This window comes from Patagioenas fasciata, chromosome 20, assembly GCF_037038585.1.
Source record: "Patagioenas fasciata isolate bPatFas1 chromosome 20, bPatFas1.hap1, whole genome shotgun sequence".
In the NCBI taxonomy this organism is placed as follows: Eukaryota; Metazoa; Chordata; class Aves; order Columbiformes; family Columbidae; genus Patagioenas; species Patagioenas fasciata.
The window spans coordinates 2,541,201-2,554,839 of record NC_092539.1 but is presented as its reverse complement, the minus strand read 5'-3'; the positions used below and the strand labels follow the sequence as shown (position 1 = coordinate 2,554,839).

The window sequence follows — 13,639 nt, the reverse complement described above, 5'->3', positions numbered from 1 at the left end:
GGATGGACGGACGACATCACCTCTCCTCCCTTGTGAAGACCAGGGTGTCCCCCAGCACTGTGATCTTCTGCTAGAGGGGAACCCGGGACCCAAATCCCTGCTCGTGGGGGAAACCGCACTGTGGCATTGGGCTGGGGGGGGGGACCTGGGGGGTTCAGCTGGAGAACAGGAGCTGAGGGGAGACCTTCTGATCTCTGAACTGCCTGAAAGGAGCTTGGAGCCAGGGGGGTTGGGCTCTGCTCCCCAGGAACAAGCGCCAGGAGCAGAGGAAACGGCCCCAAGTTGCACCAGGGGAGGTTGAGGTTGGATGTGGGGAACAATTTCTTCCCCAAAGGGCTGTGGGGCATTGGAACAGGCTGCCCAGGGCAGTGCTGGAGTCACCATCCCTGGAGGGTTGGACAGACGGACATGAGGTTCTCAGGGACATGGGGCAGTGCCAGGGGTGGGTTAACAGTTGGACTCAAGGATCTTGAGGGTCACTTCCAATCAAAATGTTTCTAAGATTCTAATCTATAACAAAATTCAGGTTTTCTATCCTAACGTGTCGTAATGCAGGAAGACACAAATCCCAAAGATCTGCCTTTTCAGGGCCTGTTTTGTCTCAGGGAAATGAAAACACGAATTGTCCTTAAAGTGCACAAATCCCTTTATACCAGCAGCGCAAAGGTCTCCTGGGAAGGGCTCAGCACTTCTCAATGTCCCTTTCCCTCTTTTCTCCTGAAGGCGCAGGTCACCGGAGTGGGAAGAAATTTTGGCATCAGAGCACAAACATGGTTTCGAAGATGGAATTTATATGTGGAATTAATGTAGGTTGTTACTATCTTTAACAAGCCCTTTGCCTCCTTTCTAAGAAGCCTGGTTTGGAAAAACACTCATAGTTGGCAGGGTAGTGCCGTCGTTCCAAGCGCTGTGTTGCTTCCACATGCCCTAAGGTAGCATGGGAAAGGTTGTGTATCCTGCCCCAAGAAAACTTCCCTGAAGCAAAATAAATCCTTTTTCTAATTATTTCCAGCACTGCCAAGTGAGAGAAAACACACAGTGTGTGTGGTGGTACAGAGAACGGCCCCAGGCGCCCCCGAGGCCGACGGCTCCTCAGGTGCTCGGGGTTCACACCAAACTGGGGGTCAACACCAGGGTCAGCAAATACTTTGAACCTCTTCAAACCGAAATGGCTGCCTAGGGGGGTGCCGTGGGCCCCTGCCAGGCTGTCCTACCGCAGGGAATGTCAGCGTTTGTGCAGCTTGGTCGTGGAATCGCTGCACAACTTCAGCTGAAAGGGGACCCAAGATCCACCCAACGCACAGCCAGGCCAGCGTTAGGCTGAGCTTAGTGTATCGCCCAGGGTGGGGTCCCACCACATCCCCATTGCAGCCTGTCACTGCTCATCCCTGGGGATTGTTTCCCCCTATATCTTACCAGAATTTGTTGCAAGCCAAATCCTTTGAGAGGTGGGGAAGGGACCAAGTTACAGAGCATGAGGAGCCATGTCCGGCCCTGGTTCAGAGAGCATCCACGCAGCGTTTCGGCTTGGGACGTGGTCAACTCCAAGCCAAGGAATGAGAGTTAAAGGAATTAGAGGGCCTAGAGAACAACTCCTATGAGGAGCGACTGAGGGACCTGGGGGGTTCAGCTGGAGAACAGGAGCTGAGGGGAGACCTTCTGATCTCTGAACTGCCTGAAAGGAGCTTGGAGCCAGGGGGGTCGGGCTCTGCTCCCCAGGAACAAGCGCCAGGAGCAGAGGAAACGGCCTCAAGTTGCACCAGGGGAGGGTGAGGTTGGATCTGGGGAACAATTTCTTCTTCCCCAAAGGGCTGTGGGGCATTGGAACAGGCTGCCCAGGGCAGTGCTGGAGTCACCATCCCTGGAGGGCTGGACAGACGGACATGAGGTTCTCAGGACATGGGGCAGTGCCAGGGATGGGGGAATGATTTGATTTGATGATCTTAAAGGTCTTTCCCAACCAAAATGATTCTATAAGCATCTGTGATTTCAGCCTTGTTCCTTTAGGAATGGGGGTCCAGCTCCTCCCTCCCGGGCAGGCCCAGGTCAGGCTGTAGTGACGCTGGTGTCTGCCATGGCTGCTTGAGTTGATAAAAACTGATTTTTCTTTTTGTTTGTCCTGACTTTCCCTGTTTTACTACAGCCAGCCTACAATGTCTGCGGCCCCCGACTCGACGGAGCAATGTACCCATCTTTCATCAGGGAAGAAAGGACAAGACTGGAAATTCTAAGAAATCGTAAATACGGTCAGCCCAAACTCCTCCACTTACACACAGAATCACAGATGGTTTGGGTTGAAGGGACCTTCCCAGCTCCCCCAATGCCCCCCCTGCCATGACAGGGACATCTTCACCAGCTCAGGTTGCTCAGAGCCCCGTCCAGCCTGGCCTGGGATGTCTCCAGGGATGGTTCATCCACCACCTCTCTGGCCAACCTGGGCCAGGCTCTCACCACCCCTATGGGGAAGAATTTCTTCCCTGTACCTAAGCTAAATCTCCCCTCTCTCAGTTTAAAGCCATTGTCCCTTGTCCTGTCACTACAGGCCCATCCAGCAGTCACCCTCTGCTACGCTGCCAGCCCGGCCTTTCCCCAAAGATCCTGGCAACTCGCTTCTGCCTGTGGGCTCAGTTCAAAATTACAGAGCTGTTGCTTCATAAAATCTTTCAGACAGCAGGACCGGGGCAGAAGACAGCCATGATTCGCAGTTTTGTTTGGCTGGCCTTGATGCTGACTTGGTGTTTTGGACCTTAAAAGGACAGGCTGGGGGTCTTCTCCTTCCCCAGGGACCACCTATGTGCAGTTTAACCTGCGTGACTAGGAAGGGCTTTAATGGGAGTGGGGCAGGTGAGAAGTAGATGCCTTGTCAAAGCAGCGGTTTTTTGTTAAATCGTATGGAAATATGGGGGATTCCCGAAGATCACAACGTACATTTTATGCTTCGCAAGCGGTATGAAATACATTCCTAGAGCACGACGCTGCTGCGTGCCGAGAGGCTGTGCCGAAGGCTCAGCCCAAGCCACGCTCCTGGCTTAAGCTAGAGCAAACATAGAGGTTTAATTTCACCAAACCAGCTCAAAATTACTCTGTGTCCAAGCAAACTTCAACCGCAGCTGCTGAGGAACTGCAGTGCCAAAAAGTAACACAGCACTTGTGTGTACTTGAGAAAGCAGCATCACTACAGGTGCTCAGCTCCTCCCATGCAGTTTGTCCCAGGATTTATTTGGAGGTTTATTTTGAGGTTTTCCTCTGGGGCCATGAGTACTGTGTGAGAATAACTGTTGAGAGCTTTTCTGAGACCAAGGCTCACATGGCTCAGCATCTTGGGAACATTTTGGTCCCCTTTGCCTTCGGAAAAATGGACCTACATTAATATTCACAACCTTTTTTTTCCAGGACACTCTGTTAGCACTGAAGTAAACTGCAATCATAATGCTGCTGTTAACAGGGTTTTTAGTAATACCTCCGAGTCAGCTAAAGCGTTCTTATTACTGGGATAATTTCACTTCTAACAGAGCTTTCCGCAGCCTGTAAGACCGCACGTCATCCCCTGTGCTGCGCTGCCCCAAGGGAAAACCCAGCCTTTGCTGGAAACAGAACAAGGCTTCCCCAGATCTTTGAAGAACTTAAGTTCTACCCACCCCCTCCCAGCTGCAGCACCGGAACAGCCAGACAGAGTGGGCAGGTGAGAGAACCAAGTGCCAAATACTGCGAAATACAACATTGAGCCTTAAACACGCAGGAACCTCTCCAGAGGTTAAACAGGTGGATGGGCTGGAGCTGAGCCGAGGGTCCTCACAGCCTTGCTGGAGGTCCCAGAGATGGTGATTGCAAGGCCAAGAGCGTTGCCAAAAAAGCTCATTTTGAAGAAGCAAGACAGAACCTTCTGTTCTTTCATCACCAAGCTTTTCAACAGCTGTCCTGATGTCCCCACCCCAATCCAAAACAGACACAGAGGCCTCTTACCAACAAGGTTGCTACCCCAAGCAATCAGGTTGTCTTCAGGAAAATGGCCAGTAGGGCAAACTCCTTTTGTACGTGAGCAGCAGGTCAGGCTGGCACTCCTGCATGTGCCCTTACAAACAGAAACTGCAGGAATATTCACTGCTAAATGCAAGTTTTGTGGCTCAGCCTGGTTTTGGGATCCATTTCTTGACAAGCAGTAGCACTTTATTTGGCAAAGGGAAATACCAACTGGAACACCTGTGTTATTTTCAGAGTGTACACCAGGACCTGGAGCATACGATGTAGACAGAGGCTACGCGGCGATCTTTCCCCGCTCCACCAGTTTCACCATTATAGGAGTCAGGAGACACGGCGTCAGGCCCTTCACAACTTTCTGAAGCAGAGAGGGTCACAGGATTGCACCTGTAACCAAGGGACTTGCTCCATCCAGTGATGAAATAAGCACATAAGCAATTCAGCTCAAGAACTGGCACGTGTCCATGTCCTGTCCTGGCTGCTCAGGGAGCTGGAGCTGTTAGCGCAGTAGCTGCTGCTCTCAGAGCTGCACATTGGCCCTGACAAGGACAGAGCTCACAGAAAACCCACTCAGCCATGTTTGCTCTTTGTGGCATGTTTGGCTTGAGGTAACTCCACTTCTCTAAGCTCAGTCTTGCTGCAAACCAATGACTTCAGGGCAGCAAATGGGAAATGAGCATCTTCCAGCTTAGCAGATTCAGTAAGAACCATCCCCTTGGTTGATGCAGAGGGCAGGTGCTCCCCAGCCAAAACCCACCCCTCATGGCACAAATGAAGCAACACTGCAGACAACTGGGTCTTTTATTAAGTATTTAAGGTGCTACAAAATACTTAAGGAGTCTTCATATGGCATCTTCTTCTCTGCAGTCTTAGCTCTGTTGAAAGAAGTAAACACAGCTCATTAGCAGAGTCCTTAGGAAATAGCCCAACACAGGTTCAGGCAGAGATGGATACTCACAGCTGGGCACTCGATTGCACCATTATTGATGTCATCGATGATGTCATGTGGGTGCCTGCCATCGATGCTACAGCCCACAGACTGGGCAGTCCCCAGAATCTCCTTGATGGTCCCTGCAGCAGAAGACAGAGCCTGTCAGTGCTTTACCACAGGAAAAACACCCAGAGAACTCAATTCCTAATTCCTCGCACCCCTCAGCTGTCTCTCCCTCCCTCGGGGTTTCCAGGCTGTACCACAGGGGACATCACTAAGCCAGGTCTAGCGCACTGGTTTCCAGGGAATACACCAGGAAATACCATGTGTACCTGTCACCACCCTGCACAACCTTCCCCAGAAGGTGTGAGGCAGCTGCTCAACCTCAGTGCAATGCTGTCCACATGGTGCTCAGGGCCCAGGCCACACAGCACCCGGCTCAGGCACTGAGGTCAAGTGAGGACTCTCTGCAATCCCAACAACTTACCCGAGAGCTCCCGGGCCAGTGATCTGTGCCGCATCTGCCGCGCAATGTTCACGACCTCGTCAAAGCTGATGCTGCCGTTGTGCTTGACTGTGACAGAAAGCAACAGCACCAGTCAGTGTGCGAACAATGAGTATTGCAGCCCCTGTGCTTTGTTAGGGAAGCACCACTCAGACTCCACAACCACAGGGCAGCTGTGATCAGCGCACGCCTGTTCCCAGGGCTCAGCACAAGCCACCCACGAGAACAACTCTGTGTCCTGAGCTGCTGTTTTTTGCCAGCTTACCTGTGGCTGCTCTGCCCCATTTCCAAGAAACCCAGCTCTGCTGGCACACAAACTGTCTGCACTGACACGGAGGGAATTCCCACAGCCCCAGGCACCCCATGGCCAAGTTATGATGATTAACCCAGCTGCAGGCATCTGTCTCCCCTCTTTCCACCACATCACATTCAGAACCAAAACCAGATGAAAACTTACTGTTCTTCTGCTTCTTCCTGTCACGAGGAGGCTCCTTCAGGGCTTTGATGATCAGAGCAGAGGCAGAGGGAACAACCTCTATCTAAACAAAAAGAGATTAATTTTTCCCCCTCCATGCAGAATGAGGACACTCCACCAAGTGCTCAGTGCCTGCAAAGCCAGAGCACAGCTGTTTGGGTTATTTCATTGGTACACAAAACTTTGTGACACAGCAGCTTGTTCCCAGCCTTTCGGCACAGGCCTCCCCACAGCCAGAGGAGAACTGCTTCCTGGGCTGGGCTTCCTCTCAGCCACCACTGGAATATACCGGCCACTGAGTCAGGACAGGTATAGTGGCGGGTGGCTGCAGGACCTAGTGACAAAGTGCTTTGTAATTTCTGTGTTGCTTGACGTGATATTTTTAGGTTAAGTGTGCTGTAGCAGGAACAATTCATCTGTAACAGGACAGAAGATCTACTTCTGCACATAAGCACACCATAGTATCACAGAACGGTTTGGGCTGAAGGGACCTTCCCAGCTGCCCCAGTGCCCCCCCTGCCATGAGCAGGGACATCTTCACCAGCTCAGGTTGCTCAGAGACCCATCCAGCCTGGGAACAATTTCTTCCTCATGTCCAGCCTGACTCTTTCCTCCTTTGGTTCTCTTTTAGATCTCTTCCCATCACTCACAGGTTGGGAAACTACAGCCCACTGACCCCCAAGCTGCACAAACACCCCCCAGATTCGAGCCAGAAATGCTCAGAGGTTCATGCGGGTGTTTCAAGGTCTTTCCCAAAAGACCCCACACAGTCACTGTGTGGAACTCATTTTATCCACCTCGGAAGGATGAAGGGCTGAGTCGACCCTGCCGGGATTTTGGCTCGTGGCTGGAGCAAGCAGAGCTCGCCTGCGCATGACGCTTGCACCACCAAGCCATCCCTTGTGGCGTTGGGTACCTGTGCTTGCCTGTTCTGGATGGTGAGCTTCACCGTGATCCTCAGCCCCTTCCAATCACCTGTGGCCTTGGCAATGTCATCACCGACCTTCTTGGGGGACTGAGAAGAAAGCACAGGTTACTGTCACGAAAACCATCACCTGGGTCACAGTATGAGACTCCCACTCTACAAGAAATCTCAAGCCCACCACAGTTCCTTTTCTTGCGTTGCAAAACCGCTTAAAAAAACTTCTCCTCAATCCACATGGCAAGGGCACCCATGGCCACCAGGGCTGCTCAGGACTTGCTTCAACCCGGTCCACCACCTCCCACCTGGCAGTGCCCAACTGGTCCCTCCCCGCCTCAGCCCAGCGAGGCCTTCGGCCAACCCAGGAGCCGCCCGCGGTTCCCCCCACCCCCGGCCCGATGCCGCGGAACGTACCAGACCGAGCGGGCCGATCTTGGGGGCCAGAGCGGAGGTGGCGCCGACCTCCCCGCCGGTGCAGCGCAGGTACACTGTGGGCACAGCACCGCCCGTCAGCCCCGCTGCAACGGGCCCAGCCGCTCCCCGCCGCCCTCACGGCCCAGCCCGGGCCTCTCCCCGCCCCGCTCCCACCGCCACCCTCGCGGCCCGATCCCGCCCGCCTCATCCTCACTCCCGCCGCCCTCACAGCCCAGCCCAGGCCGCTCCGCACCCCGCTCCTGCCGCCACCCCGGCACGTACCGACTTTGATCTCGTTGGGGTCGAACTTAGGCGGCATGGCGGCGGCGCGGGGCGCGGATGGCGGCGGATGAACGGAACGCTGCGGCCTCCCGGGGCGGCGGGCGGAAAGAGAACGAGACCCGCGCGGGCGGCTGATATACCCCCCGAGATCTCGCGAGATGACGGCACTGCGTGGGCCCCGCCCCCCGCCGCCGTGCCGGGTAGTGGGCGGGGTTGTGGGGACGATTGGGCAGAACGGGGAAGGCAGTGGGCGGGACGGATACCAGGCGGGGCGGGCAGTGGGCGGGGTCGAGGCGGGCAGTGGGCGGGGTCGAGGCGGGCAGTGGGCGGGGTCGGGGCGGGTGGCCCTCGCTTGGGGCGCTGCAGGACACTGCCCAGGACTCTGTGGCGCTCCCGTGGCCGGTCCCTCTGCCGTGTCGGTGACGTGACGCGCAGGGGGCGTGTCCCGTCATGGCGGCAGGGAGCGGTGAGCGGGGCCGGGATGGGGATCGGGATAGGGATCGGCCTGGGACCTCGGCAGCGTGTGCGGGGCTAAGCGCGGGGCCGGGGTTCGCGGCGGACCGGCGGTGGCCTCAGCCCCTCGGGAAGATCCGGGGCTCCGCGCGGGTGCGAGGTCCCTCCGGTCCCTCCGGCTGGGGCACCGGGCACCGAGCAGGGGCTTCTGCTGCCTCCGCAGGGGCTACCGCGGCTTTGGGAGCCGCGAGGGTTCGTTGCGGGGGCAGGCGCCGCCATCGCTCGTCGCTGCCGTTTTCCGCAGGTGCCGGACGGGCGGGCGCAGCCCGGCTGCGTTCGGCTGCTGAGAGGGTAAAGAAGAGCAGGACCGGGAAGGACAGGCAGCGTCGGGAGGGGGGACACTGCAGGGAATCCCTAAGCAGGAGAAGAACAGTGACAATAAAGGAGATAAAGGACCGAGCGGTTTGTTCCAGGCATTGCCAGCGCAGGATGAAGCGGAGCTGTTGTCGCAGGGGGTGGCACAGCTGTCACAGTTCTCCAGCACAGACGTGCTGGGGACAGTAAGTTACAAAGGTGCAGGTCGCCCACTGTCCCCCCTGAGTCTTGTTGCAGTGCAGGTTGGGCCGCAGGGTCGCTGCTCCCGCTGCTGGTCGCTTGAAAACCTTCCGACCCGCCCCAGAGGTGCCTGGTGGCAGTTTGGTCCTTCATGACGAGGCAGCATCTCTGCAGGAGCCCGCTCAGACCCAGACACTGGCCTTGCTGTGCTCCTGAGCACGTTTTCCCAGAGAAAACAACACCCCTCTTCTTTCCAGATTCCCATTTTGTCTGGCACAGTGCCATGCTGCATTTATCATGTCCGGAATGTTTTAAAAATTGGTGTTTGGGTCTTTAAATATAGCTCTGTTGCTGTTTCACTTTGGTTATGTTTGCTTGTGAAATGAGGGGTTTGTTTTTATTTTACTCTCTGCATCCAGACTGTAAAACACCCAGTGGACGTTCTCTTGCCCTTCTCGCCCTGTGTGTAGAGCAAGTGCCTGCAAAACCCAGCCCTGGCACCCCAGGGACGTAGGATCTGCAGTTCGGGATGTTCACCCACTGTGGGGTGGCTGCTGGCCCAGGGACTTGCAGATAGTACTTTCAATAACTTAAATAAAAATGACATTATATAAAATATGGTCAAATGCCACAAGACCTTCTTGTTATTGACTGCCGAGTGCACTTAAAATTGGTGATGGTCAGGAGAGCGCACGAAGCCATTGTCACAGAGAGAGGCACAGCTTTGCTGTTTGCACGTTTGACATGGCTTTTCACTAAGGCAAGTTTTGACGTTTGAAGGCTGTTTAATCCACTTAACAAGTCTCTGATCCTTCATCTTTTGACGCCAGTAAGTTTCATTTCCCGCACAACTGTTTGTCCTTCAGCCTTCATCTCTTGATGTATTTTCTTGGGTGAAAAAGAATGTTTTTCCACTATCCACATGACTAATAATAACTAGCTGTAATGGAGGAAGGTGAGATGGGACAAGGGGATGTGTGAGCCCTCAACAAAGAACTGAACATGTTCAGCAAAGTTGGTGGTATCTTGCTGTGGGCACCGTTGTCCTGCTGCTTTCTCATCTTTAAATTCCCTTCTTTTCTTTCTGTCTGTGATGTCTGACCCGTGCTCATGGCTCTTGGTTGCTTTCCTGCCGTTCCAGGCCGTAGCTCCTGACAATGAACTTCCCTCTTGCTTAATCTTCTGAATTCTTGCTGTTATCCCACCTGGATGCTGTGTTTTCCTGATCACTCGATAGCCTTTCTCTGCACGTGTGGTTTAAACCAGCTTGGTTTAATTTGTCTTGCACGGGGATGACCACGACAATCCACCCAGCGCAGAGACACGGCAGTGCTTTTGCGGCTCGTGTTAACGCTTCCAGCGTGGAGCTGTTCTGGGATCTGCCTGTCTGATCCAGCCCGAGAAGGGCTTAGTCCAAGACAGTGGCTGAGACAGTGGTTTGTTTTCTTTTTCCTCTTTTTTTCCCATTTACTAGAGCACAGTTCTGCAGCCCAGGCTCCCCAGCAAACACATACTCCAGGAGCCCTCTGCCTTTGTTTACCCTGATCATTTGTGCGGCTGGGACAGAGCTGTAGTCAAACTAAAGATGCCACTCTTCTTCCGTAAGAAGAAACCCAGCGATGATGCTCGGAAGCGCCTTGAATACCAAATGTGCCTGGTAAGCAACACCGAGGTATTTTCTGTTCTCTTTGCCTGCTTCTGCATGCCAGGTGACTTGGTACATCCCCTGTGTTTCCAATAATCGTGTCACTGATGTCACCAACACAGCGGCTCATCTTCCTAACGTACATCAGGGAATTCCTGCTTTCCCCGTCTCCCATTGCAATCCCCAGGTGCCCTTCGTGCCACTTCCACCCCTCTCTGCTTCTGTGGTCCCATGGAACGTCCCCCACCCCACTTTCCGCCAGCCTGCATCTGGGACCCCATCGCTCCTTTCTCCTCCGTGCCCCTTCACTCTTACAGATCTCCCAGTTCGCTTTTCCTATCAAGGAACCTGTGACATCCCCTTGCGCGTCATATCTGGCTTTCCTTGTGCCCCTTTGGCTTCTCATTATTATTATTAATTTTCTCCCTATCACTCCAAGGACTGACTTGTTAGGCATTGCCTTTTATTTCCCTGGACGAGGATGTAGCCAGGATCCTCTGGGGTGCACCCGCAGCAGGTCGCAGAACTGCCAGCCGTGCAGCAGCCACAGATTTAAAGTTGACTTTCTAAAAGCAATCTTCTTTGGAATTATTGCACCTATTCTGCTGCAGGAGCTGTGGACCAGTGCTGGCTTAGGAGACCTGCTGTGCTCTACCCCAGAGGCACCTGCATTTTAACAGTGACAAATTTATGCCTGTTGGATGTCTGTCAGGTATTTTGGAAAGAGAAGGCTTTGTTACGTACCGATAATGAAATCAGTTTTAGTGAGTTTATTCAGTTGGAGGGTTTCTGTTCAGCTCCTGTTGGGCTGTGGCGAGATGGCTTAATCTGTCCTTTCTAGAACTAGCTCTGTATTGCACGTGCTTAGTTTAGGGTCACGATATCCAGTTCTGAACACTTAACAGAGGCACTCACACCAGCAGGTTTTATTACCTCATGCAGTACCTTTTATTTAAGAAAATAATTCCAAAGATGCAATGCTGCTCACGCTGAGGTTTGTCCGGTTTCATTGCTGTTGGCAGCTGCAGTGGATGTAGTTGAACATGGAAAACCACTTTGGTACAGCAGCAGTGAGTCCTTTTTGCTTCTTCCACAGCAGAGCTGGCTCTGCAGGCCCCATGGAAGCAAAGGGGCCATAGTAGGTTATTTTGGTTCCTGTGTATGGTTCAGAAGAAGCTCCGTCTGCTGGGTGAGACACACCAGTGACACCGCAGGCTCTTTACAGGCTGGGACGGCACTGCTGCTGTTCCTAGAAGTGTCCTTCTGGTGCTTGAGAACCCATCATTTCCTACCCATATCCTTGCAGATAGTGCAGAATTAGGATGTCTTTGGTTCCTCGTGCACCAAAAGGGTTTTTTCTGCAGTTTGGTTTCCCGGTTGCTTTTGGTATGGCAGGTGTAGCAGCACATCCTTTGTTTCTAGCGTCGTCAGTGAATTACCTCGCTGCCACAGAGAACTGCAATCACATATTTTAGACAGAGGCCAGTTTAGTGAGCCTGCAGTAAGAGGTCATGTATTTCTGCATGGTCTGATCCTCTGGCTGTGTATTTTCTCTCTCCAGGCAAAAGAAGCTGGTGCTGATGACATTCTTGACATATCCAAATGTGAGCTCTCAGAGGTAGGTCCTGTACAACAGCCGGTATTAACTCACGGGTCTGATTCCTCTGTCTGCTGCTTGTTACTGACTGTCAGATCTGGTATCACGTCTGTGAGCCCTGAGACAGAAATGGCTTTGTTACCTCCGCCTCGTTGTTTATCCACCTTTTCCGATGTCTGCTCAACTCTGGCTTTCAGGTGGGGGCTTCTTTCCCCTTTTTTTTTGTGGGAGATTGCCTGTCCTATGTGATACTTCAACAACATTTCTGTCCTGAGAATCCTTTCTCGTTTGACAAGATGGGAAGGGCAGATTGGTCTCATACCCTCCACCAGTACCTTGGTAGGACCCTAGTTTGGGCCCTCGTGGCCTAATTTTGCTAGTCGTAAGGGAATTTATTTGCCAAAGGCTCATTGTTTCTAATCCTAGAGCTACAAAGTCTGCCGCCTGCGGTTATTCTTCTCTATGAGTGAAAATCCCTGGTTCCAGGCAGCTGGTTAAGGATGGAAATCTCACTCCCAGCTTGGCTTCTTTTACGGCAGCCAACTAAGGTCGAAAGGAACTGGGGTGACAGATTGCCAGGCTTGCAGAGGAGACACAGCCTCTCATTCCGGCAGCCAGGCCATCCCGTTAAGCAGAAGCCCATTTCTATTTCACTTCCAGTTTTTATTCATTGTTCCCCGTTTCTCAAACACGTTGGTACCCGGGTAACCTTTTGCCACAGGCCGCCTTTGCCAAAAGTGCTAATAGATACTGCACTGCTCTTTGGGGAGAGCTTTGGGACCAGCCCAAAAAGGACAGGTGTCCGCTGTGCAGCGGGAAGTGGCTTTGCTGAGACTTCGGGATGTTTTTTCCAAGATCAGAAGCCAACAGAGTCTTGTGTGTATGTTCGTGAGCTGTGCGGGACGGTGTGTGAGCTGTCTGGGTGGAAGGGTGGCAGACGGGGGATGCGCACAGAGCCAGCTCCACTCACAGCTGCAGCTGCGCTCAGATCCCCAGCATCTCCTTTTGGATCGGTACCATAAATCTGTCGTGCTTGTCTTCTTTTTAGCTTTGGTAGCTTCAATAAATAAAGTGAGCTGTCAGTTTGGTTTTAAAATTAGCAGCTTGGCCGGTGCTGGTTCCACGCTGCAGAGCAGGTCGTGGTGCTCAGAGCTGCATCCAGCACAGAGCTGCCCCGTTCTGACCCCCTGGCACGTGCGGGGACGCTCGGTCCCGCGTGTTCTCACCTTTCTTAGCCCACTGCAGCGTCTGCCAGGGTTGCAGAACCACAGAGTACATTTGTATGATGACTAAATGAGAATAAGTCTGAACTCTTGAGTCATCGTATTATATATGATGACTCAATATATTGAATATTAAATCGGGCAAGACTGGGACTTCTGCCTAAACCTCAGTCTGTTCTGTTCTGTGCATGACACCGTTGTGTTCTGGAGAGCCATCACAAGCAGTGTAACTGGAAGCTAACTGGGCAGTACTGGCATCCTGGGCCAAAACCACGGGCCAGTAATCTTAAGTATCACTTGCATTTTCATTAAAGTTAATTATTCACGCTTTACAGGTGAATACCACAGAAGTGCTTACAAAGGATCTTGAGAAGTCTGACACGACTGTTTTTTAATTGTTTTTAGGTTCCTTATGGGGTCTTTGCAACTTGTAAAGTCTTGCAAAAAAAGGTGAGTTGCAGTCAGAAATTATGAGATGATTCCATTAGCTTGAGTATTATTGTTGGGTTTGGAATGACTGTATGTGGTTGTTTATGTGTTGCTGCAGAAGAAATTTGCTTGTAATGGATTTGGTTACTTGTACAAGGCTGCGCAGAGGGCAATTTGGGTAGGACTAGTGCTGTCTGTGCGCTTTAGAGCAACTTCTGTCATGGAGATGA

General features: G+C 52.8%; 2 protein-coding genes and 1 non-coding gene across 4 annotated transcripts in view; 1 reads left to right on the top strand and 2 right to left on the bottom strand.

The window, feature by feature from the left end:
- Positions 1-4,761: 4,761 nt before the first annotated feature.
- On the bottom strand, positions 4,762-7,661 carry RPL12 (ribosomal protein L12). The gene is made up of 7 exons (XM_065853875.2): positions 7,508-7,661; positions 7,226-7,299; positions 6,806-6,904; positions 5,872-5,953; positions 5,397-5,483; positions 4,937-5,049; positions 4,762-4,853 (listed from the first exon to the last, which is right to left on the bottom strand). Exons 1-7 carry the CDS (start codon positions 7,542-7,544, stop codon positions 4,848-4,850), a joined length of 498 nt encoding a protein of 165 aa, XP_065709947.1. The 5' UTR covers positions 7,545-7,661; the 3' UTR covers positions 4,762-4,847.
- On the bottom strand, positions 6,086-6,211 carry LOC136110632 (small nucleolar RNA SNORA65). The gene has a single exon (XR_010652638.1). It is a non-coding gene; the product is annotated as a small nucleolar RNA SNORA65 (small nucleolar RNA).
- A 196-nt stretch (positions 7,662-7,857) lies between the features above and the next one.
- LRSAM1 (leucine rich repeat and sterile alpha motif containing 1) overlaps positions 7,858-13,639 on the top strand; it is a 29,040-nt gene continuing 23,258 nt past the window's right edge. For both annotated transcript variants that reach the window (XM_065853966.2, XM_065853965.2), the window contains exons 1-4: positions 7,858-7,973; positions 9,990-10,172; positions 11,722-11,778; positions 13,386-13,430. In XM_065853966.2, coding sequence (XP_065710038.2) covers positions 10,101-10,172; positions 11,722-11,778; positions 13,386-13,430 — 174 coding nt within the window. In that variant the 5' untranslated portion in view covers positions 7,858-7,973; positions 9,990-10,100. The remainder of the gene's footprint in view (positions 7,974-9,989; positions 10,173-11,721; positions 11,779-13,385; positions 13,431-13,639) is intronic.